The following is a 26,427-nucleotide window of genomic DNA, read 5'->3' as shown; positions in this document are numbered from 1 at the left end:
TAGATGAGCTCCCCAGCCGGAGAGCGATGCGTCTGTTAGGATTATTTGTGGAACCGGGTCCAGGAACGGTCGACCTCTGGAAAGATTGGTGGTGTTCCACCACTGCAGAGAGCGATGGGTGCGACCGTCTACCAACACCAGATCTGTCAGTTGCCCCTGGGCCTGGTTCCATTGGCGCGCTAAGCACTCTTGGAGTGGACGCATCTGGAGTCTTGCATGAGGCACTATGAAAATGCAAGAAGCCATCATTCCTATTAGTTGCATAAACACTCTTGCTGGGAGGGAGTGTTGAAGTATGAATTTTTGACGCAAAGCCTGAATGCTTGCAATCCTGGCCGGATTGGGGTAGGCTATGGCTTTTGAGGTGTCTATGGTGGCACCGAGGTATTGCTTTATGTGAGATGGTGTTAGCTGGGACTTTAGGTGGTTCACCGTGAAGCCTAGTTGGTGAAGTAGTTGGATTGTAGTGGCGATGTGGAGTACACATTGGTTGTAGGACGCTGCTTTTATCAGCCAGTCGTCCAAATATGGGAATACGTGAATGTGCTGTCTTCTGAGATGTGACGCCACTACCGCTAGGCACTTGGTGAATACCCTTGGTGCTGTTGTGACCCCGAATGGGAGCACCTTGAACTGGTAGTGTTGCCCGTCCACTACAAATCTGAGGTACTTTCTGTGGGCATGGTGTACCGGAATGTGAAAGTATGCGTCTTTCAAGTCCAGTGTGGTGAGAAAGTCGTTCTGGGAGAGGAGTGGAAGTACCTGCTGAAGTGTTACCATGTGAAAATGGTCCGAATGTATGTATGTGTTTAGAGGCCGGAGATCTAAGATAGGTCGTAGAGTCTCGTCTCTTTTTGATATCAGAAAATATAGGGAGTAAACCCCTAAATTTTGCTGATTGGCGGGGACCTGTTCTATCGCCTCTTTTTGTAGGAGGGAGATTACCTCCTGTTTTAGTAACGTGGAATATTCTTATGACATTGGGCGTTGCCTGGGTGTAATGTTGGGGTGGGGGGGGGTAGATGTCAATTCTAGGCAGTACCCTGAACGAATAATTTGGGTCACCCATCTGTCTGATGTGATGGACTCCCAGACGTGAAGGAAATTTTGTAGTCTGCCCCCGACCAGAGTGGGATGGTCTGGAGGGAGCAGGGGAAAGTCATTGGGTAGGCGGTGTGGCAGAGCGGGCGGTATTTGTTTTGCCTCTGCCTTTATTGTTATTGCCTCTATAGCCGCCTCTTTGATAACCCCTTGTGAAGGTGGATTGAGCAGGGGATTTGTAGGACGTGGACGCGCTATCTGAGGAGTAGCCTCTGCCCGTGCCCCAAAAGGAAGAGCGGCGAAAGGAGCGCCTAGGAGGGTGTGACTGTAGGGCTCCCATAGATTTCGCCGTATCTGTGTCTTTCTTCATCTTCTCGAGGGCCTCATCTACCTTTGGACCGAATAGATGTTCTTGATCAAATGGATGATTCAATATGGAGGCTTGTACCTCAGGTTTGAAGCCTGAAACTCTCAGCCAAGCATGGCGACGGAGGAGGACGCTAGTGTTAATGGCCCTGGAGGCTGTGTCTGCTGCGTCTAAGGCACAGCGTATAATGGTGTTAGTTATGGTCTTACCATCTTAAATTAATTCATTGGCCCTATTTCTGTATTTTTCTGGGTGATGGTGCATGATGGTTTCTAGTTCATCATAATGCGCTCTGTCGTATCTGGCCAATAGCGCTTGAGTGTTGGCGATACGCCATATATTGGCGGCCTGTGACGCAGTGCGTTTTCCTGACGCGTCCAGGAGCTTTGACTCTTTGTCAGGCGGTGGTGCTTCGCCTGACGCCTGGGAATTTGACCTCTTACTTGCAGTGGATACCACTAGGGAATCCAGTGGCGCTGGCCCTTTGATGTAGGCAGGATCTGTGGGGGCAGCTTTATACTTTTTCTCTATGCGTGGGTTTAGGACCCTAGCCCTGACTGGGTCTTTAAAAACCTCTGGCGCATGTTTTATTACCCCTTTGAGCATAGGTAGTATAGAAGTAGACCTATGTGCAGTATCAAAGGTGTCTAGGAGGAAATCTTCCTCTACTGGGTCAGTGTGTAGCTCCACCCCGTGATAATGTGCAGCCCTCTGAAGTAGGTGGTGAAAACCTAATGAGTCTTCTGGTGGAGATGGCCTGGATGGATAAAGGTCATCTTGTGGGACATCTGGAACGTCTGGATTATTATAATCGTCCCATGGGTCTGGGGATCCTGTAGGGGTGGGGTCTTGTGGCACATCTACTGGATCGTAGTATGGGTCCCCCTGATCATCATGGTCTGGAGACTGGGTCGGAGAGCGATGAGGCAGGGGTGGAGAAGGTGGAGGGGGCGGAGGTGGAGAGGGTGGAGGAGGTGGGGAAGGCACTCTGAAAGGGGAGGTAGCAGAGTCTTTCCTCTTTGGAGGTGGAGGTGGAGCTGGTTTGTCCAAATGTCTCTTTTTAGAAGACAGTGCCAAATGCCCAGTTTTTGGATCCTTGGTAAGTGTCTTTTGCAAAGGATCCGGTGTAAACAATTCTTGAGACAATGGCTGTTCGGTCGGCGCAGAAGGTTTCGGGGCCGATGGCTTTTTAGGCTTGTCTGTGCCGTGCTTTTTTGGAACCTCCGATTTTTTGGTCGGCGCCGGGGCAGGCTTCGGCGCGGGAGTGTCGGTGCCGAGGGCCTTATGATGTTTGGTCGGTACCGAGAGGCTGGGTTTCGACACCGAGGGCTTTGGTTCGGAGTTCGGTGTCGAGGTCGAGGCCGATCTCTTCTTCTGAGCCGAAGTGCGTTTATCGGCACCGCTGGCAGGCTGGCTCGAGCCCGAGCCACCGGAAGGCTTATTAGGCTTCTTCACCGGGCCCGAAGGTGGGGTGTTGTGGTACTGTAAATTTCGGAACCATGTTGGTAGCATGGTCCTACCATGCCGATTTTGGTATCAGCGGACCGCAAATGACTAATGCGGTATGTATGAGTGTTTTCGTCACGTTTCCCCGATGAACTTACCGTGTATGCAATACTACATATTAAACCCTCGGGTTCCATTTTAAAACGGTAACCATTTTGTGGTTGCCCTCACATAGGCTGCGCACTGAGGCCATGCCTAGGCCTAAAGGACACGCAATCTTTCTGTGACTTCTTTGTGACCCGTGCAAACTGACTCCGCTGCCCGAGGTCAGTCCTGCCCGGCCGGTTCCTTTTACTGCGGCCTTATGGGATTAGCATCAGGGCCCAACACATCATAAAGTCGTGCATCCCACACGACTGCTGACTTTCACACCTGACTCTGTTTCCTACTTTATGGCTTGTTTTACGAGGAGGAGGTGTCCGTTTTATTGGGGTCTGCTGATATCTGATGAGGGTTCTGAGCCTCGCTGGGTAAATAATTATGTGCTGACCGAGCTGAAATGTGGGATTATCATCATGACTGTGCTCTTTCTTTGAAGCGAAAATATGTGAACGACCACTTGTAAAATAGGTGCGGTGTTGCCCAGAGCGTAATATTCTGTATATAAGAAAAGACTGGTTTTTGGTTGGGAGCAGTCTCCTGAGAACATACACCGTGCTGTACTTCTCGGATACCTGTGATTGGTCTGCAGCCAATAAATACGATCTTTGACTTCATCTAGAAGACTCTGTGTTTCTGTAGTCTGAAACAGGAAGAACTCGAAGTCTTCGGGTGTGTCCCCTGGCACCGCTGGGTTGGTTCTGAAAAACCCAGTACTTCAGTTGGCGCCCAACGTGGGGCGATTTCAGCGGTACCAGTCCAAGCCAGAGGTTCATGAGGAGCTTCGTGTGAAAATTCTGGAGGAAGGCCGCCACTTCATCGACCCCTGCATGTCGACGTGGTCCGAAAGTCTTTACTGCGAGGTTCTCCGCGTCCCGACGGCTACAAAGGACTGCTGCCCTGACTATCGCCCTGTTTTGGACCCTTGATGATTTGGTAGAGCGAAACGATTTAACGAGTCTTCTGGTGACGTCATCGATACCTCAGTTAAGTATAAGTGGAGCGTCTCCCAGTTCTTAGTTTGGTTCTTAGTTTGGTATCCCTTTGGGATCGCTTTGATTTGGAACTTGCAAGTGCCAAAGCCGAAGGACTCGTGTATTCACGAGACTATCGTATTCGATAATCCTTTGACGTTCGAAACTAGACTAGTGAGCGAAGATGCCTGGTTCTAGTATATTTGGAAATTTGTTTTGTTTGGGTTATAATAAGGACTCCCGATTAGAGGATTCGTGTCCGGTTCCTCCAATTGGAACTCCAACTTATGAGCTTTATGTAAAACATGGCGTGGGCCCCATTACGTACAATGAAGTATGGATCCGATACACCAGGAAAGATGTTGATTTAAAATGGCCCCAATATGGTAGTTTCAACACAGAGATTTTGATAATTTAGAGGTTAAATTATTTAAAAAGAAAGCCCGGCCGGCGATGTTTGATTCTTTCCGCCTATGGCGAAAGGAAGCCAAACAGAAAGAAATCAAATTAGCGAAGAAAAATAAAAGAGAGAAAGGTATGTCGATAATGCAAGCAGCCTTACAGTTTAAAGATAATGAAGAAGAACAAATGAATGAGCAGCTGCGCAGGCAACGTAAACTAGTGATTGATAAATGTTACCCAGTTTTGCCGCCCCTTCAGCAAGATGCGTCAAAAAAAAAAAGGAGAAAGATCCCCTAATGTCACATTTGCTGAGTTCGCCACCCCCGTATGCGCAGAGTGCTACAGCACCTCCGCAACCCTTAAATGTACAGCCTCTAGTTAATTTGCCGCAAGCCGTCCCGCAGCCGCCAGCTCCTCCTCAGCCTGCTCCTATGCCTACGGCGCAGCCCTCTCAAGGGCCGCCGGTTTCGCTACCTATGTCTTCTGCGCTCCCTGCGACTCTACCTAGTACATCAGCTGCCTCTCTCGGCGCTATTCCTGATACGATCCCTGTACCAGCCTCCGCACCCGTTTTTCTTCCCTCTGTCTTTCCCCCTGTTCTTGCCTCAACTTCACCTTCTACACGACAACGAATAGCTAGTGCGGTCACTAGTTTTATATCGCCTCTCTTCGGGTCATCTAGTACGACCCCTGGTTCACAACGTACGCAGTTGCGTAGTCAGCTGCCAGGTTCTGAAGAGAAAGAAGTATTAGACCGTATGGCACATAAATGGATTGTTTATCCTTCAAGATATGATGTGGAATCTGTTGTAAATGTTTTTCATCAATGGGAGGCACCAAAACAGAGATACGTTTGAGAAAATGTGTGAATTCCTCTGTGAGGAATTGGAAGATCATGGTCTAGATTCAAGCCCGCAGGAGTTGTGTCATGTACGGTTCGATTTTGAGAAAGGCACGATTGTGGGACCCGATGTTGATAGAGCAGTTACGACATTGTTGTCCTTCAGGAATGGGGATTGTCATCAGTCGTTGTTCGAACAGGAGTTCCCTGTAGGGAAAAAGGTAAAAGCGCGCCAATATCCGATGCGTGAAGTTCCTCCAGTTTGGAGACCTGGTGATTTAAATGCTAATCCACCTGTTTAGCCACATTTTCAGCGTGTTTGGGTACACGTGCCATGGAAGCGATCAGAAGTTTTAGCCCTCAAGCAGACATTGCCTGACCCCCGTAAAAACCCTGCAGGATATTATAAGGAGTTATCACAGACCGCAGAATCGTATGTCATGAATTTAGCTGATATTGATATGTTGTTCGGGAACGTTGTTCCGCAGCCTTTGTGGGGGTTGATTCATAATACAGATCATGCTGCAGAACTAGGTGGCACATGGGCGAATATCATTGCTACAGACACTAAGCAAGTTGGTGGTGCGAAACCTGAGCCCTTAGTAGCAGAACTCCCTGGTAGAATTATTACCTACATGAAAACTTTAATGCCCGCGATGCGTGTGAATTGGGATAAATTATCGGCATGCAAACAAAAGAAAGACGAAACAGTGTCTGATTTCTTCACCAGGTTTGAAGAAACATTTATCGACCACAGTGGTCAAGACATGAGTACGGAAGGTGGTCAACGGTTATTTGTTGATAAATTTGTGCATAATTTGCTTCCCGAGTTGTGTAAGAAATTAAAAGATTCAGAGAGTTCTTGGGCTGTTTCCTCATCAGCGCAAATACTGGCTACTGCACAGTATTACGAAAATAGGGATAAAGATGAGAAAGATAAAGCAGACAAGAAAACAAAAGAGTTAAAAACGAAGGTTCTGTTACAGCAGGCCTACCCACCACGCGGTAGTCAGAGTAACTATCAGCAACCTCAGCAGTTTCAAAGTAACTCGCAAAGGTTCGGGTACTCCCAACCGCGTGTTCCTGTAGGTCCCAATCAGTGTTCGTATTGCAAAGAAGAAGGTCATTTTAAGTATAGTTGTCCTATATTGTCGCAGCGCACGAATAATGCTTATGGCGCGAGAGGAGGTGGTCAGCAAGCTCCTAGAGGTAGAGGGCGTGGGAATGTTCCCCAGAACGCGCGTCCTCTTCCGCCTCAAAATACGATGAATAGTTTTGATCAGCAAGCCAATGCAAAGGTAGTTGTTTCAGTGCCAGTGGACCAGAGTGGACCGTATGTCAAGGTGACTACAGCGGGTGTATCGGAGCCTTTTCTATTGGATACTGGTACTGCAAAGAGTTCTATTATGCACTCAAAACTCCTTGGCGCGCCTTTGTCTGGCGAAATGAATGTTTCAGTAGGTTTTTCTGGCGCCCCGGTTAGGAACCCGATCTCTAGTCCTATGCCCCTTTCTGTTGGACCTTGTGAGCTGAAAGCACCCCTCATCCTAACGACAGGATGTGGTGAAAACCTGTTAGGATTGGATTTGTTAAAGAGATTACATGCAATATTATATTGTTCCCCCTCGGGAGTACAACTTACACTGGGTAGGGAAGTGATTTCTCCAATGTATTTGTCGAAGAACAAACTGCCAGCTGAATTGTCGTCTCTTCCGGTTGTCCTTTGGGCTTCTGGTCTTAATGATGTGGGCCTCTTGGAAATACCACCATATGTGGTCACTTTGAAAGCCAATGTTAAATTGCCATGCATTCCCCAGTACAAGATCTCTAATGAAGGTGAGAAAGCGTTGTTAGCGATCATCCATGACTTGATTGAAAAGGGTTCTGCCTGTTTTAAAACGTACTGACCCTTCTCAGCCACCTGTTTACAGATTTGTGATCGATCTTCGAGAGGTCAATAAGATAGTTGTGCCACAGTTTCCAGTTTTCCCTGATATAACTGCCTTGTTAACTATGCTTCCAGCTTCCGCTGCTTGGTTCTCAGTGGTCAATTTAAAGAATGCTTTCTTTAGCATCCTGATTGCAGAGGAAAGCAGGGATATTTTTGGTTTTAGTCTAGGAGGTCGAAGCTTCAGTTTTAAACGCGCTCTACAGGGCTACTGTGAAAGTCCATCAATATACAGTCAGGCTTTAAAAGCGCAGCTTGATACAATTGTTCTACCTAGTGGTGCTACCCTTATTCAGTATGTTGACGATTTACTAATCGCCGCGGATACTGAGGAGATTTGTAAAGAAGCTACATTGTCGCTGTTGCGTCATTTGTCTACTTTTCATCACAAAGTGTCTCTCTCAAAACTGCAATATTGTCGACAAGAAGTGACCTACTTAGGCCATCTCTTATCGAAAAAGGGAAGGAAACTGACCCCAGAAAGAATTCAGGCCATTACACAATTGAGCGTGCCAAGAACACAGAGAGAAGTGCGTGCTTTCTTGGGTATTACTTCATACTGTAGGCAGTGGATCCCGAGTTTTTCTTTGCTGGCAAAACCTTTGTTAGCATTAACATGCAAAGATACACCGGATCCCGTCCCATGGTCTGAAGAGTGTCAGAAAAGTTTTTCGGAATTGCGTAATGCATTATGTTCAGCTCCTGTGTTGGGTACCCCCGACTACAGTAAGCCCTTTACGTTGTATGTTCACGAGAAAGAAGGTTGTGCATTATCAGTGCTGACACAGTCTTTCGGAGACAAACAGGGTCCGTGCGCGTATTTTCCGTCAATTTTGGATCCGGTAGCCAAGGCATTGCCAAGTTGTTTGAGAGCCACAGCGGCAGCAGCTGTTTCTATTCGACAGTCTGCTGGATTAGTAATGAACAACACGTTGATTGTGATGGTTCCACACGCAGTGGACACATTGTTAAACAGGACCAAGACACAGCACTTAACTAGTGCTCGATTGTCAGGGTACGAGTTGACACTGCTAGCGAGTCATGTGCACATAAAGAGGTGCAACACGTTGAATCCAGCTACTTTACTGCCGATTTCAGCAGACACAGATGAGATTGAACAGCATGATTGTCTGTTCAGAACAGAAGAAGAAACAAAAGGGAGAGTGGATCTTAAAGATACTCCCCTGGTCGAGTGTGATGGTACCTTATGGGTGGATGGCTCGTGCTTCAAGCTTCCGAATGGTGATACGACTGCTGCATATGCTATCACAACTTTACACACGATTGTTGAAACTGCACGTATACCACATAATTCGGCTCAAGCAGCAGAATTAATTGCCCTTACAAGAGCATGCGTGTTGTCGAAAGGAATGAAAGTGAACATCTATACTGACAGCCAGTATGCCTTTGGCGTGGCCCATAGTTTTGGGCGCTTGTGGAAAGAAGGTGGGTTCCTGACTTCGCATGGAACTAAGATTCAGAATGGTCAGTTGGTGAATGATCTCCTTGAGTCATTGACCTTGCCATTACAAGTTGCGATTGTGAAATGCAGTGCACACAAGAAAGTTACCGATGATGTTGGTCGTGGTAATGCATTTGCTGACGAAGTTGCGAAAGAAACAGCAAAAGATATTACAAATCGAATGTATGTTGCAGGCCCTGCAAGATGGGTTGGTGATGTTGGAATGTGTGATGACACGATAGAGAGTGTGAAGTCCCTTCAAGCTGAAGCCACAGAGAAAGAATTGAGCATGTGGAAAGAAAGTAAGGGTAAATTGGATGAAAATGGTTGTTGGGTTGATTTGTCAGAACACCGTCGATGGTTGTTACCTGATGCATATGTGCTTCCAGTGGTCACGATGGCACATGGAATGGCGCATATCAGTGTGAAAGGGATTTGTAAGTTGTTAGCTCCAGTATGGCAGAATGCTGGAATTCCCAAGTGTGCAGAGAATGTGGTCAAAAATTGCATGGTATGTTTGAAATACAATCCTGGTAGGGGAACCCCAACTCCAGCTGGTCATTTTGCGCCTCCAACGTATCCGTTTGAGGTTTTGCAGCTAGATTTCATCCACATGGAAAGGTGCAACAATTTGAAATATGTACTTGTTGTTGTCTGCGCTTTTTCAAGGTGGATAGAAGCATATCCCCTAAAAGACAATACTGCCTTATCCACAGCTAAAGCCCTCGTCAAGGAATTTTTCCCGAGGTTTGGAATGCCAAGAATGGTATTGAGTGATAAATGGGAGTGAATTTGTGGGACGAGTGATGAAGAATGTATGTGAGGGACTAGGTATAAAGCAGAAATTCCACGCTGCAAATCACCCCCAATCAGCTGGACTAGTAGAGTGTTACAATGGCACTTTGAAACTCAAGTTGGCTAAGATTCAAGCAAGTTCTGGTCTTAAGTGGCCTGATGCTCTGCCCTTAGCACTCCTATCAACAAGAATGACTGTGCATTCACGAGTGGGACTTAGTCCCTACGAAATCGTGTTTTGCCGCCCGGCCAATATATGGGGAGTGCCAATGCCTACAATATTCAGGGAGATCGAACATTCAGTACTGCTTGATTATTTGTATGAATTGACGGCTAAATTGCGTGTTTTACACCAACAGGTGCAGGATACTCTGCCTCAGGTCTCTGAAGCTCCAGGACATCCTATCAATCCTGGATCATGGGTACTGGTCAAAAACTTCAAGAGGACAAAGAATGATGAGCCCCGTTGGACCGGCCCCCATCTCGTCCTTCTTTCAACGAGATCGGCTGTTTGAGTAAAAGGGAAAAAGAACTGGATACACGGCGTTCACTGCAAGAGGGTCCCTTTGCCTTTGCCTTACGACCAGTGGGTACAGGAAGGGATCGCTGACTCAGAGACTGAGAATGTGCCTCGTTTTCTGCCGTTTAGCGATGCACGAGTAAAAGGAACGCTTTCTGAGAAGGAAAGCGATGACATCTTGCAAGAAACTGTGCCACCGTCAAGTCAATTGGACACTACAGAGCCTGAACTCTTGTTTCAAGACCAAACAGTACCTACAAGAAGTCGTTACAATTTGAGGCCGAGAACTATAGACAAATAAAAATTATTTTTCTTTGATATTTTTTGAGAAGTGCAGCTCTCTCTTCCATCTGAGAAACTTTCTTATTTTTGCTTTTTCGAACCCCCATCCGGGTTCAGCTGTAGGGTCGCGGTGCCAAGACTTTGGGGTACAAGCCGGAGACGTTAGGTCAACGGTCTGGTTGGTCTAGGGCGTTCCCTGGACTGACAGGTGTACTCCTTAGCAGAAGACACCCATCCGCCACGAACAGCACGATTAGAGGATGGAGTTTTTCGAGATGAAGAGACCCGCTGAGGAAATAAATTTTAAGGGCAGAATATGTAAAGTAATGAATAGCAAACGTTTTGTAATATTATGCCTGTTTGTACTATTTAGCATGATGATGTTTTCTGTAGGTTATGTATTATTGTCTTTTCAAGTGCCGTTTGCACCCACTATACAGCCCATACCTCCTCCTACTGTTCACTCACACTCTTTCCACCCTCTGCCTGAACACAAACAAGCTAGACGCTCTGAGTTCGTAAACAATTCCTTTATTCAACTCCTGCACCAGCACCAACTAGTTATGAACACAACAAATTGCTGGGTGTGTGGTTTGATGCCGCATACCATTGATAAGGGTATCCCGTATCTAGTGCTGCCGTTTAGCTATAATGGGTCATCATGGGCATTCCAGACTGTTTCTTTTTGCACTTGAGACCTATTCCCCACGACCACCGCGTTCCAATAGACCTAGCACGAACAATAAAGCCTTGATGAGAGGAGTTGCTGATATGAGTAGAGATATCGATGCATATTCATCTATTCCCAAGGATGAGTTGCGAGCTTATGTGGGTTGGAACGCGACGGGGTATAGCATTAGTTTGGGCGAGAAACAGCGTAAAAGTTCATCTCCGATTTGGGTCGTACCCCACATAGGTCGGTTCGGTTTACAAGGTAATGGTCAGAATCCAAGAGCTCAATTAGGGAAAAGTAACTGTGCTGAAACGTACATTTTTCCATCACAGTTATCCCCTGCGTTTTTGGCTGCCAAGGGTACATACTTTGTTTGTAATGATCGAGCATATACATGGTTGCCCCCTGATTTCTCGGGCACGTGTTATGTTGCAAATTTACTATCGCCGACACTTACTGCCGCCTCTGATTATCACAAAACCAGAGTTGTGAGAGGCGTTGTTAGTAAGGAGGATACTGCCGGTCAGGAAGCGGGAGACTTTTTCCTGGGTTTCCTGCCGTTTTGGGGACCAATGGTCAATAGTCGGAACCTGAGACAACTGACTCGTGTAGTTGAATCCACTGTTAATGTAACGGCTGGTGCCCTTGGTAACTTGACAGCTGAGCTCCAAGCGGATCGCCTCATGACGTTGCAGAACCGTATGGTTCTAGATGTCATACTTGCAGACCGTGGTGGGGTATGTAAGGTTATCCAATCAAGCTGCTGTATTTTCATACCAGATAACGCTCCGACAGTCTATCAGGCCATTTCCAAACTGCATAAGATTTCCGAATCCATTCATGTGGATAAAGGAGACTGGTTGATGATGGGGTGGTTCTGGGGACTGATATCAGCTTGGGGATGGAAGAATCTAATAGTCACTGGGACGATCTTAGCCATTCTTTTCCTGTTCTGTCTATGTATACAGTGTGCTCCTGCAATGTGTAGCCTCTGTGTTGCATCATGTGTAAGGAACCCTGTATCAAGGGACGAGCTAAGCAATAGGATGATGCTACAGCAACATCTTCATGACTTTATGAATATGGACCTAGACTCAGATTAGTATGAGTATAGTTATTGCCTATGTAAGGGCAAAAGGAGGGTCTGTGGTACTGTAAATTTCGGAACCATGTTGGTAGCATGGTCCTACCATGCCGATTTTGGTATCAGCGGACCACAAATGACTAATGCGGTATGTATGAGTGTTTTCGTCACGTTTCCCCGATGAACTTACCGTGTATGCAATACTACATATTAAACCCACGGGTTCCATTTTAAAACGGTAACCATTTTGTGGTTGCCCTCACATAGGCTGCGCAGAGGCCATGCCTAGGGCTAAAGGACACGCAATCTTTCTGTGACTTCTTTGTGACCCGTGCAAACTGACTCCGCTGCCCGAGGTCAGTCCTGCCCGGCCGGTTCCTTTAACTGCGGCCTTATGGGATTAGCATCAGGGCCCAACACATCATAAAGTCGTGCATCCCACACGACTCCCGACTAATCTTTTTCACACCTGACTGTTTCCTACTTTATGGCTTGTTTTACGAGGAGGAGGTGTCCGTTTTATTGGGGTCTGCTGATATCTGATGAGGGTTCTGAGCCTCGCTGGGTAAATAATTATGTGCTGACCGAGCTGAAATGTGGGATTATCATCATGACTGTGCTCTTTCTTTGAAGCGAAAATATGTGAACGACCACTTGTAATATAGGGGCGGTGTTGCCCAGAGCGTAATATTCTGTATATAAGAAAAGACTGGTTTTTGGTTGGGAGCAGTCTCCTGAGAACATACACCGTGCTGTACTTCTCGGATACCTGTGATTGGTCTGCAGCCAATAAATACGATCTTTGACTTCATCTAGAAGACTCTGTGTTTCTGTAGTCTGAAACAGGAAGAACTCGAAGTCTTCGGGTGTGTCCCCTGGCACCGCTGGGTTGGTTCTGAAAAACCCAGTACTTCAGTGTTCGAAGCAGTGTCTTTGGTCTTGCCTAGGCCCGGAGGCGAAGGCGTGACCGGAGCCTTTTTGGGTGTCGGCGCAGGTGTGGGAGGGGGTATTTTACTCACGACCCTTTGCGCCGGGGTGATGTCCTCCACATCCGAGTCGTCGGCTTCGGAAGCACTGACGAGGTCCTCTTTGGTGTGCTGCTGTCCCGGAGCATCGACGTCGTCCCCGAAGAGGTCGACTGGAACAGTGGTCGAGGAGTGCGCCATGTTTCGTCTGGCCCTTCGATCTCGAATAGTCCTTATGGATCTAAAATACTTGCAGGCGGGACAGTCTCGAGCCTCGTGTTCAGGGGAGAGGCAGAGGTTGCACACCTCATGAAGATCGGTGTGGGGGAATTTGGACCCACATCGAGGGCACTTCTTGAATGGAGTTCTTTCCATCAGTCGGGACCATGAGCTTGGATAGGCCCGAGGGCCGCCGTCGACGACTGGAATCAAAGGTGTGTCGAAGAGAAGGTGATTGAGGAGATCAGGATCTGAACAATACTGCGAAGAGCGAGGATTCCGCTTCGATCGTCGAACTGGAAATGTTCGATAACCGGAGCGTGAAGTATCAGATCCGAGCCCGATGGCGGAAAAAAAACAATCTGAGGATGGAGCCGAAGCCCATGCGCAATACGGACCAAACGAGGAGTCACCGACCTCGTGACTTCCAAAGACTTTCCAAGAGGAAAAACAAACTGCAAACATCCGGGCCCAACACCAGATGGCGATCTATGCAAAAGTGTGTAATCTGCAGCTCATATGCCTCGAACACAACATTTCTTCAACACCCTGCAACAAACGCAAGACTTCCTCAAGACTCTACCGAAACAACCGGCGGATCGTCCCTTCCCGCCCCACCGCCCGGAGGGAGGAGGCGGCGCATCTGACATTGAATGAACTAGCGCCACTTCATTATCGCTCTGACCATCGCTCCACGGGAGTAAACCTGGTGTAACCTGTGGGAGACTCTTGGACTCTCCTGGGAATGGTGCGTGGCCACGTTGGGATGTAATGCTTTCCTCGGCTGATTAGTACTGTGAATTACCCCCTTGGGCCGTGCACCCCACCAATCCCGTTCATTGAGGAGCTGTGTCCCCGGCACGCATCAGTTCCTATCTGCTTACGTCCCACACCTGTGGCCTACATGCTAGTAATGACAACATCCTGTTTCCTTTACCATCTCGTCAAGGCCACCAATCAAGCCAAATGAAGGATACAGTACCTGACCTGAGATGATCTGTCATGTGACTGCCCGAACGCTCTCGCTGGCGCGAGGAGACTCTGGTCGCCCTCTGGACTCCACCCATCAGGTGAACCCTTACTATCAATGTTGTGTTTTCTTTGTTTTTTGGACGTTCGGCTGTCATTTAGGCCACTTTCCCCAGTTGGGATCCTGGCGCTACGGAGTATTCGGGAGGGAGGGTGGGATGCAGGCCACGGCAGGATTGCCGCTGTGGGTGGGGGAGGGGAGTTCATGCACACCTTTTTAAGAGGCCTAGGACCTCATGACAAGCCAGTACACCACTGCTCTGTCGCACAACCACATGCTTGACCATCAACACCGACTTAGACCATGTCCACATCCATGTGTACGCTAACTACGCTGCTACCATGACTGACAAATGTAGACCCCCCACATACCACTTCCTTACCTAGAACGTGCGAGGCCTGGGGCAACCCCGCAAACGCTGACACATTCTATCTTATTTAGACCGCCACAACATCCAGTGCGCAATGCTGCAAGAGACATTTCAGCCCCACTGCCCCCACCAACTTCGCGTCCCGCTGGACCAGTTATGCATGTTTTTCCTCCTACTACTCTTATGCTCGGGCCACGCGCATCCTTATTAAGAAAAGTCTTCCCTACACCTCCATAGGCTCCCTCGAAGACAAGCAAGGTTGCTACACCATTCTCTGGGGCAGGTTAGCTGCTCAGTCCTTCACGTTCGTATCCTGTTATGGCCCAAACTCTGATGACCAGGAATTCTTCCGGGTGCTCTGGGGCAAGATCCTGAACATCGGGTCTACTCACTTGGTTTGGGGCGGTGACTTCAATGTTACAATGAATCCCACGCTAGACCTCTCGCACCCGCACCATTACTCCAGCTCCCACTCAGCCCTCAAACTGATTGTTGCCGATCATGACCTGGTCGATGCCTGGTACCATCTGCACCCACAACTGCGAGAGGGTACCTGCTATACTACGGCCCGCTCCTCTTGGTCGAGGATAGATGGCTGGCTTGTCACCAAGGGCCTCGTCCCCTGGCTGACGCACGCCTCCCATCCCCCTCGCACATATTCCGACCACTCTCCGGTGCTTATCACTCTTGCCCCCCACACGAAGACGCGCTTTTTCTAACCTGGCGCCTCAAACCGCTGTCCCTGACCGATTCAGTGTTTAAACAGGAACTGGAACAGGAGATCACCGACTTCTTCCCTCGTAATAAGAACACGGTGGCGCAATACTCCACACTATGGGAAGCCTTTAAGGTCACCATACGTGGCCTGTGTATTGCAAAGAGTGGGGGAATTTGACGAGATATCCGATCCACATTGCGTAGATTGGAGACAGAACTCTAAAATACGGAAGCCGAGCTACAAAGTACCCCTACCCCTGAGCTGCAGTCCCGGCTGCGCAGTTTGCTCACTGAATACCAGGAGACAGCCGAGAGTGAGTGTAGATTTAGAGGTAAATACCACACAGCACGCCAATATGGAGAGGGAGACAGACCGGGGAAGGCGTTGGCGTCCCTAATTTGCCCGCCACGATTCTCAAACATGGTCCTCGAGATTGAAGGTGAGGACAGCCAGTCACACAGAAATACATCGGATATAGTGGAGACTTTCCACAGGTTCTACAAACCCTTGTACAAGACGCACAGAACCCACCCGGTCGATTTCGCCCCTTTCTTTGAAGACACTGCGATCGCTTGGCTGGGAGATGGGCAGGGAGTTTCTCCTAACACATCATGAGGATGAGGCGATTATATCGGCGATAATGCAATTGCAATCCGGTAAAGCGCCCGGACCGGACGGCCTGTCGTCCGAATTTTTAAAACATTTCGACATCTTATTACGGTGTTGAAGCACGTATATGAGGAGGCTCGGGAAACGGGCATACTCCCCCCCCCAACAATGCGAGAGACACGCATCATCTCTGTACCTAAACCGGGCAAGTCGCCTATACAATGTGACTCATATAGGCCCCTCTCATTAATTAATGTTGACGCCAAGATATTGGCCAAGTTGATCGCTAATCGCATTAGCCCACTTATGACTGCGCTAGTACTTCCCGACCAATCAGGATTTGTACCTAGCAGGGGCACGTCTCATAATCTGCGCACTCTGTTCGCGATACTCCATGACATTGACCCTGACATGAATGCTGCCACAATTTTCCTCGACGCCACTAAGGCGTTCGATTCCCTGGAGTGGGACTACCTCGCCTTTGTCCTGCAACGTATGGGGTTCCCCGCCTCCTTCCTAGCACGGATCAGTCTATTATACCATGGGCTACAGGCCAGGGTCATGGTCAATGGTGTCCAGTCATCTCCCTTCACGATCGCACGGGGCACCCGGTAGGGATGACCCCTCTCGCCCCTCCGCTTTGCCATAGCGATTGAACCCCTAGCGGCCAAAGTCAGACAACACTTTCGAGACTATGCCCTGATTTACCCAGAAAGGCAGATACTCATCTCCCTGTATGCAGATGACCTTACGTTGTATCTGCGGGATCCTGCTGTCAGCCTCAACCCCATTCTCCGTCTCCTCATACTGTTTGGTCGCCTCTCCGGAGTTAATGTGAATTGGGGGAAATCCCAGATCTATCCTCTTACATTTTCCACTGCAGAATTCAAACCCGACTATCCCCTGGCGTGGTGTGCAGACATGATCACGTACCTCGGGATCACTATATCGCGTAACTGGGAGGAGCTGATGCGTTCCAACTATGGGCGGACACTAGGTCGCCTAACCGACAAAATCTCCAAATGGATTGCACTGCCCCTCTCCATGGCTGCCAGGGTATCCCTGATCAAGATGGTCATGCTGCCCAAACTGCTTTACTTCTTCACCAACATTCCACAAGCTCCCAGCCGCCATTTTTTAAAAAGTGTTAAGACCCAGCTGATCCGTCTGGTATGGGGCGGAAAACAACCCAGACTAACCTGGAATGTCCTCATGCGACCCTTTGCAGCCGGAGGATTCGAAGTCCCTGACTTGGAGCTCTATTTTGCATGCACCCAGGCTCACTTCACTGCATATTGGATACACCCCCCCCCCTTACATGCCTCATTTAGCTATAGAAAACGGTTACATGACCCCCATACCCTGTGCTGCATACCTCATCACTCCAGCGGTCCCTAGACACCTGGCCTCCACCACAGTGCAATGCACCAGCAGCGCTTGGCGAGATCTGGCCCACAAAGTCCAATGCCCCTGCTCTATTTGCCCTTGGCGACTCTACAGGGACGCCATGATCTCCCGGTCACGCAGAAGGGAGGCTGCCGCCGCATGCTGTGCAAATTGTCCTGCCTTACCTGGGGACAATTGTACACACACAGGAAGTTTCACACTAGCGAGGAGTTCTTCGGCACCACCTCCCACACCCCCCTGGAGCGGTTCTATTACGTAAGACTAAGGCAGAACATGCGGGTCCTCACCCCATGCTTTCCACTTGAGCCCCCCGTCATGCTTCCTCTACACGCTCTCTTACAACAGACTACACCGACGCATGTGGTATCTCTGCTTTATCGAACCACCCAGAAGGAACGGGAGAGAGACCCCACTCTATCCAAGGGCCGCTGGGAAGAGGAGCTGGGATATCCTCTTACAGATTAACAATGGTCCTTCTGCTGTCGCCAGACCGGCGATGTCTCCTCCAACAGTAGGCTACGCCTCATACATTACAAATACATTCACCGACTATATTATACACCGGCTCGCCTGCACCGCTTACACTTGCGAAACAGCGATTTATGTGATAGATGCGGCAAGGCGGGCGCAGACTTTGGCCACCTGGCCTGGGACTGCCCGCCTGTCCAGGATTATTGGAGAGAAGTCCTCCATGCCCTAGATAAAATGATAGGCATACACGTGGCCACTGACCCTCTCACCGCCCTTCTGTGATATATTGAACCACTACCTGCTAAGGTGCGGAGAAATGCTTCCCTGGCTCTCCTCCTAGCAAAATGACAAGTCGCCTGCAGGTGGGGCAGAGGCCGTGCCCCTAAATTCAAGGACTGGCTGACTGACCTCATCTATTGCCACGAACAGCTGCGCACTTACGCCGAACTCTTACCACCCTCCTCTTGCCCACGATATATTTGGGCTCCTCTCCAGACATACCTCCTAGAACACACCATCACCACCGACACCGACTCCGATCCCTGTCAGAACGAGGAGGCCACACGGAACGCGGGGAGGGATTGAGAGGAAAGGGCTCCCCAAACGGCCGAGGTGCACCGACCAGCACTTCCACATGGGGTTGGGACTGCATAATTTAAACAGATATACTTGAGTAGCGGCACATATATATACTGTGGATCTGGCGATACTTGGACGTAGTGGACAAGCAGTGGTGATATTATCATGTTCGATTGAGTTAGTTGTTGAATTGTATTTGTTCGGGACCCTTGTTTGATATCACTATTAACACACGCCCACCTGACGCGGCCGGCCCGATGTGGTTGTAGGCGGCTTGCTGTGTTTCTACCCCCAACTGCCGAAATCAAAGAACGTGCTTTATTGCAGTGCCGGCCCAATGGGTTGTAGGCACTATGCTGTGTCAGAACTGAATGGTGTCAATAAAGGTCTTAAAACTGTAAAAAAAAAAAAAAAAAAACATTTCTCAGTTTTACAGGTTCGCTGAAGAGTCACTGAAGAGAACATAGGGGATTGTTTGAATATAATATAAACAATCAAAAACATTAACCATCTAAGTATGGCCTACCAGCAATGCGAACAATTTACAAACCCTGTAGGCGAGTAATTAAGTGAGTGTACCTCTCTGCAATGGTTTCTGCCCTGGAACAAGCTATAACAACTCGAACAGTAAGAGGTGTTGAGGCTTGCAGGGGAATCAGGAAATGAGCAACACCAGCAGATACATTACTCAAAATGGTTCCCACGTATTATCCACTATGAAAGAAATAAAGGGGATAAAGAAACTAAAACAACACAAAACGGTGACTAGGCCGAGTGAATGTAGGATGAATAAGCTGAATGCAATAACCAACGAGTTATGAGGAGTACCGTTCCAATACTGGACAAAAGGAAGTCCCTTGTATGTCTTTCTGCAAGCGCCATTTACTCACCTATATAACAATTGATGCTTCCTTTTATTTCATATGGGTTGCAAATATGACAACTAAAAGACAAATAGATTTTTCTTATAATGCAAATATAAACAAATCAAGAACATGAACCATTTAGATACAGCTTCTCAGCAATATGAACAAGTTCCAAACCCTGTAGGCAAGTAAATGAGTATACCTCGCTGTAATTCTTTCTGCCCTGTAACGAGAACATCATAAACGATAAGAGGTGCTGAGGAAGCATGGAAATGAACAACACCAGTTCCCATGTATAAACCACTAGGAAAATAATAGAGGGGACAGAGAAATTAAAACAAAACAAAGCAGTTACCAGACAGAGTGAACTGGAGCTGAATGTAATAACAAACGAACATGGATGATAGTGTCCCACTACTGGACTACAGGACTCTCAGATGTCCTGTTCTGTGAGCGTCATTTACTAACCTATAAAAATAATGATGCTTCCTTTTATCTCACTGTTCTGATGGTCTATGGAACAAGTCTCTTTTTCCTCTTTGAAGTTTGATGACTGAGATGTAATGCCGTCCATTTCTGTCAAAACATAGAATAATTCTTTGAATATAAAAGGAAACTGTGAAGTGCAGTCAGTCTACCATATGTAAGAGACACATTCAAATGCATGGATAGAGGAGAGACAAGATTTCCTTGGGAAGGTCGATCAAGAATCTCAGAAGGATGCAGGACCATCAGCTATGAGACGGAAGATGGAGGTTTACAACACTGTCTGCATCTGTCAAAATTAACATTTTCTCAAATAAGATATTTGGGAAGAAAGCCCTTTGGATTCATCAACAAATTGGCATAAAATAGTTGAGCCTGAAAGGAGGGAAGTCAAAGTCTTCTCAGTGAACGTCCGTTTTCCACCAATTTTTCTCATTGGCAGAATCAACTACTTAAAATTGCTAGTCTCCCAAAATGTAATGTTGCCGTTTCGTCATTGTAGAGCTTATATCTCTTCCATTTTAAACCAGAAAATCAAAAATCAACACAGCACTTAATACATTTATTTATATAGATCACCACTGGGTAGTTATAGTTAGGATCGTGTTTCCATAGGAAATACACTTTTTTGCGTTGCTTTGGCACCATTCCACGAATCTCCATGAAACGTTCCAAAAAAGGGCTACTTGTTGACTCTGTTGGCATGGTAAGTTTCAGGGTGATCCGTAAAGCGGGAGCCGAGAAAAAATGAGGGTCCAAAATGAGTTTACTCCATTAATTTTTCCATATGAACTTCAGACAAAACTACAGCTCAAACCGCTGAACGGATTTACACCAAATCTGGCAAGAGTGCTTTTTGTGATTTGGTGTAAATCCATTCAGTAGTTTTTGAGCATTTACTGAAAACAAAATGTTTATCTCATGCCAGAGGATCCACGGAGCGGACAAATATCATCCTGAGATCTGATTGGCACCACTTCCCGGTTGAGGTGGTGGCAGCCAATCATCTTATGATTAAGACCTAAAAAAAAAAAAAAAAAATTTAAATACATAAGGGGATAGGGTAGGTACGGATACCCTGACCCCTCTCTAGGCCTGGTGGTAGGCACACAAGTGTTTTTTAAAAGAATTTGCCACAAATCAGTGGGAAAAAACCTGTCACCGACACAGTTACTCCTGATTACAAAGATTTATAACTTGTTCATTTCCTCAACACACCTATGATGTATTAGGAGCTCATGTGTTTTGTAAACACTTACACCCATTAGATGAACATAGGGTGTACAAAATTAGGTAGAAAAGTAATATGGTAGTTGCCCGCCACTATATAAACTGTAAAACAATCTAACACACTCATTGCATGAGGTCATCAATTATGACGTCTTAAGTGATGGCACGGAACACGTCATGAGAGATGTAATATGTGAGATCATAAGCAGTCAATGGCGGGGTGCAACTTATAGGTGAATGGGTGTGTTTTTTTAGTTCAAAAAAATCAATGTTCTCACTGAGATATTCAAACTAACTATAACGTTACTTTAACCTTTGTTTATTCCAGTGATTTAAAAAAAAAAAAAAAAATGTAAAGTATATTTTATCACCATACATAAAGCAAATCCCTGCAGCGCATGGTCTTTGGCCATGCACAGCAGTGGGTTGCCCATAGGGCCTGGCGGTAGAAATAGAAGCGGGGCGTTGGCCACAGGGCTTGACCTGCCACCAGGTCCAGTGGCCAAAACCCCAGCAGACAGCCAACCCCACGATGCGCACCGCCTTGGCATGCGCAGCGTAGGTTTGCCCGCTGGGCCCCGACTACTTTATATTTTTTGTTTCAGATTTCACAGTTGCCATTAGTATGATGTATTTAGTTAGCACTGTTGTGTTGTAGTTATACTTTTGTATCTACTGCAAATTGTTTTGGCGTTTTATTTTTTGTAAAATAAAAATGTGATGGCATGTGTGTGGACAGGTGCTTGGCTGGCGGTGAGAGTATAGTGAGGGGAAGGCTGGGTGGTACGGAATTTGTGCAGGGGTGGTGATCCTACACAGAAATGTGAGGAAAATTAGATTTGTTATCAAAATTTGAGGTTTGCAGGGGATTCTGGGTAAGAAAACATTTGGGGCTCCATGCAAGCCACACATCCCTGGACTCAACCCGAGTGTCTAGTTTTCAAAAATGTCTGGGTTTAGTAGGTTTCTACAGACGGCCGCTGTTGTAAGTGCAATGCAATGCAATTATTTATGTGCAATGTATTTATTTCCTCACGTGTCGCGTGTCCCCACGCGACTCGTGGTTGTAATGTTTATCTTTGTATTCTACCTACATTCTCGAGCACGGCCGCTCCGTTGCTGAGAACCTTAGCAATGCCAATCTTGGCGTGGCATTCTCTGCAGCTGGACGGCTCCGGTCGTGGGTGCATCTGTTACCTGAATAAAGCTTGGAAACCTCACCCACACTTTCCGCGTCGTTACTTAACAACTTGACGACATGCGGGAACTTCTTCAGCACCCACCGCCAAGATCCGGCCTCCAGCCTCACTAAAATCTTACATGAGGCTACTGCAACCTGAACTTCAAAGGAGCAACTTGCTGCCCTTCACCTTCATATTGAGCCTGCTTCTGCCCTCAGTGATCTCAAGATCATCAGACTTATGGTTGTACAAATGTATTAACTTTTTGGCTTACTTTCATCTCTGCGCGGCACTAGGCTCCTTCGACCCCTGGCGCTCCACTGCGTGTCCTTTGCACGCCTAAATAAACAATACTCTAAAGAACCTAGCATCGTACTAGAACGTCACAACTTCTTCAAACGGAAGCAAAGTTTAGAAGAAAGTGTGGAAAACTTGTTATGGAAAAAACTGTCTGATTGGGGCAAATCAAAGAAATTGTTGAAAGCTATCATACTTCTGTATACCGGCACTTGGGTTCAAGTTAAGCTTGGGGAGGACAATTCCTTATCAAGGAAGATTAGAACATATAATGGCCTAAAGCAGGGTTGTGTCCTTGCCCCCTGCTTATTTAATTTATTTTTATCAGATCTTTCTCAGCAATTGGATGTTGTTAATGGGCATGTTCATAGGATGGGGGGGGAGATGTGGGAGGGTGCAAATTAGTTACCTCCAGTATGCCGATGACACAATTCTTGTGAGTCATACTCCTATCAGCCTACAAAGACTTATTACTGTCTTTGATGACTATACACAACAGAATGGCCATGAACTGAATGGTAAAAAATCCAAAGTGATGAACATTTGTGTAGTTAAACAGAAGTTTAATCCCTGGTAGGCCAGAGCAGGTACAACTGAGATTGTTAAAACGTACAAATAGTTAGGGGTGATGTTTGACAATCCAGTGTCAGTGTGTCAAGATTGGAATTCGGTCTCCAAAGACAGTGCCTGGTATCAAAGGGAGCTTTTTTTAAATGTATGGTCGCATTGTCAACGTCAGCCACTGCATCTTTAGGGAGTATTTGTTGGCAAGAAATAGACAAGTCTGTCTACGCGGCTAAATGGAGATCTTATATTTTAACTTCCCTAAGAGATATCTGCCTGCAAAATGCACTGCTAGATTTGAAAATGCCCAATTATAAGTTAATTTAAAAAAGCATGTTAAAGCGGAATCATTTAAATTGAATAAAAAAGCATTAGCAGAGAAAATGTATGCATTGTATATGATTCATTTATACCAATCCCTGCGTGTTCAGCCGTATTTGAATGTTTTCTTTTCTGCGAAGTTTAAAAAAATATTTTTAAGGTTACGTATGGGAATAAACCCAACAAAGGAGGGCACTCAATATTGGATCAAGCAGTGGCCGGATTCCAACTGTAGATTTTGTGGATGGCCACAGGAAACTCTTGTACATACAGTATGTGTATGCCCCAAGCTGATTAATCTTATACGTTTAGTTTTGAGACCTTACTTTTTGATGAGTGGCGTGAGATCTGCTCGACACGCATTAATCTCGTCATTGTCTGGAGAATCGGTTCCCTTACTATGTCAACTGGTAAAAAATTTAATGGCAGTTGAAACATGTCTAATATAATATGGCAGATCCCTACTGTTTTTAAGGCTTTGGTGAATAACAGTTTTAACCGGGTTGCAAGGGTATTAATTTGAAATGTAACAATAGCCGGTTACCATTGCAGTAAATGTATGCACTTTTAATGTTTTGATATGATGGTCGTTGCAATTATTGCACATTAGCACTTTGAAAAGTAATGGGTGCAAGAAATGTATAATAGAAACTTCTTCGCTTTAGTCACTTCTGCACTTTACCATTAGCACTTTGAAATATAACATGTGTAGTGTTTCATAGTAGAAATTAATGGTTATTTGATAGAATATTTTTCCGCTATATACATGGAAATGGTATGCAATGCACGCCGTCACTTTAAAATGTAAACTTTGCAATAATATCCTGTAATTAAGGATATAAGGTGGTTAGATTTGTTCTTTCGAGACAGCAACCTTCCCAGAAAGCTGGAAGCACGCCGAGATCAACGCCCTTCTGAAGAAGCCCAAGACGGACCCCAAGGACCTCAAGAACTTCCGGCCCATCTCCCTGCTCCCTTTCCCGGCAAAAGTGACCGAGAAGATTGTCAACAAACAGCTGACCCGCTACCTCGAAGTTAACAACATCCTGGACCCTTCCCAATCCGGTTTTCGCAGCAACCACAGCACCGAGACCGCCCTCATCGCCGCCACAGACGGCATCCGGACCCTGATGGACAAAGGAGAAACAGCCGCCCTCATCCTCCTGGACCTATCCGCAGCCTTTGACACGGTCTGCCACCTCACCCTATCAGCACGCCTCCATGACGCCGGTATCGAAGAGAAGGCCCTGGCCTGGACCACATCCTTCCTCTCCGGCAGAACCCAGAGCGTCTACCTCCCACCCTTCCGCTCCAAAACCACCGAGATCTGCGGCGTCCCACAGGGATCCTCCCTCAGCCTGACGCTGTTCAATATCTACATGGCCCCCCTCGCACGACAACACAACCTCAACATCTCCTACGCCGACGACACCCAGCTGATCATATCCCTCACCGAAGATCCCCACACCGCCAAAGATAACCTCCACAGAGGAATGAAGGCCGTAGCCGACTGGTTGAAGGACAGCAGACTGAAGCTGAACTCAGACAAGACAGAGGTCCTCATTCTCGGACCCACCCCATCAGCCTGGGACGACTCTTGGAGGCCCACGTCACTAGGCACAGCCCCGGAACCCACGGACCACGCACGCAACCTGGGGGTCATCCTCGACTCCACTCTCTCCATGACCAGACAAGTCAACGCCGTCTCCGCGTCCTGCTTCAACACCCTCCGTATGCTCCGCAGGATCTTCAAATGGATCCCCCTCGACACAAGAAAAACTGTTACCCGGGCCCTCATCACCAACAGACTCGACTACGGGAACACCCCCTACTCAGGAACTACAAACAAGCTCCTGAGAAGACTCCAACGCATCCAGAACGCCTCGGCCCGACTCATCCTCGACGTCCCCCGCCGCAGCCACATCACACTCCACCTGAGAGGCCTGCACTGGCTCCCCGTCAACAAAAGGATCACCTTCAAGCTCCTAATCCACGCACACAAAGCACTGCACAACACCGGACCCACCTACCTCAACAACCGACTCAGCTTCCACACCCCCACCCGAAGCCTCCGCTCAGCCAACCTCGCCCTCGCCACAGTCCCTCGCATCCGAAAAACCACCGGCGACGGCAGATCCTTCTCCTACCTCGCCGCCAACCCACTATTTGGACATTGGCGCCAGCCACTGCCAATTCCCAATTTCTAACACCTCCTGGCAATCTTCATTATATCCATTCACTTCACAGGCAGTCGCCGTTGTTGGAGTCCTGGACTTCTCTCTCACCTCCTGGCACTCTTCATTACGTCCATTCACTTCACAGGCAGTCGCCGTTGTTGGAGTCCTGGACTTCTCTCTCACCTCCTGGCACTCTTCATTACATCCATTCACTTCACAGACAGTCGCAGGAGCTGGAGTCCAGGACTTTTCTCTCACCTCCTGGCACTCTTCATTACATCCATTCACTTCAAAGTCAGTCGCAGGAGCTGGAGTCCTTGCATCTGTTACTTCCAAGCTCACCTCACTGCCTTTGAAATGAATGAATGGAGTCACATGAGCTAGAGAGGGCCCTGGTTCTGTTTAAACTTGACTGGCCGAATTAAACCCATTCATTCCACAGTCAGTCACTGGAGCTGGAGTCCAGGACACCTGTCACCTCCTTGCTCTACTCATTCTGATACAGACTTTCAGAAGCAGATTCTTCACCTTTTGAATATTCTCCATGGTGTCAGAATGGATCTGGAAACTTTTTGATAGTACCTTGGGGCACCGGTAGGTGGCACTCTGCACCCCTGCACCAACACCGTTCACCACCAGAAATGACATGTGTGCATAATAGGCACCTCCCTTACGCAATAATGCCAGTTCTTTTTCTTTTTGCGCCACACGGGGCAGTTTCGTGGGCTCTCATCTCTCTGAGATGGTTACCTCAATCTTATTTTTCAAAGTGTGCAAGGGCTATGTCCCCTCTACAGATGACCAGTTTCAAACCTTGTAAGGACTGTCACAAACAAATGCCTATCACAGATTCTCACCAGGTTAGCCCGTAGTGCCTGGGGTCAAGTCATGACTCCAAGCCCTACAGTAACTGAGCGACGATGAACGCAAAGCCATCTCTGAC

At 47.5% G+C, this 26,427-nt stretch overlaps 1 protein-coding gene across 4 annotated transcripts in view; it reads right to left on the bottom strand.

The window, feature by feature from the left end:
* LOC146799879 (uncharacterized) overlaps positions 1-26,427 on the bottom strand; it is a 159,476-nt gene that overhangs the window by 31,602 nt on the left and 101,447 nt on the right. For 2 of the 4 annotated variants that reach the window (XM_085620796.1, XM_085620798.1), the window contains one exon: positions 19,697-19,804. The exons of the other annotated variants lie outside the window; for them this stretch is intronic. In XM_085620796.1, coding sequence (XP_085476922.1) covers positions 19,697-19,804 — 108 coding nt within the window. The remainder of the gene's footprint in view (positions 1-19,696; positions 19,805-26,427) is intronic. 4 annotated transcript variants of the gene reach the window in all.

This window comes from Triturus cristatus, chromosome 8 (assembly GCF_964204655.1).
Source record: "Triturus cristatus chromosome 8, aTriCri1.1, whole genome shotgun sequence".
NCBI lineage: Eukaryota > Metazoa > Chordata > Amphibia > Caudata > Salamandridae > Triturus > Triturus cristatus.
The sequence above is the reverse complement of the archived record's forward strand: the minus strand, read 5'-3'. Positions and strand labels throughout refer to the sequence as shown.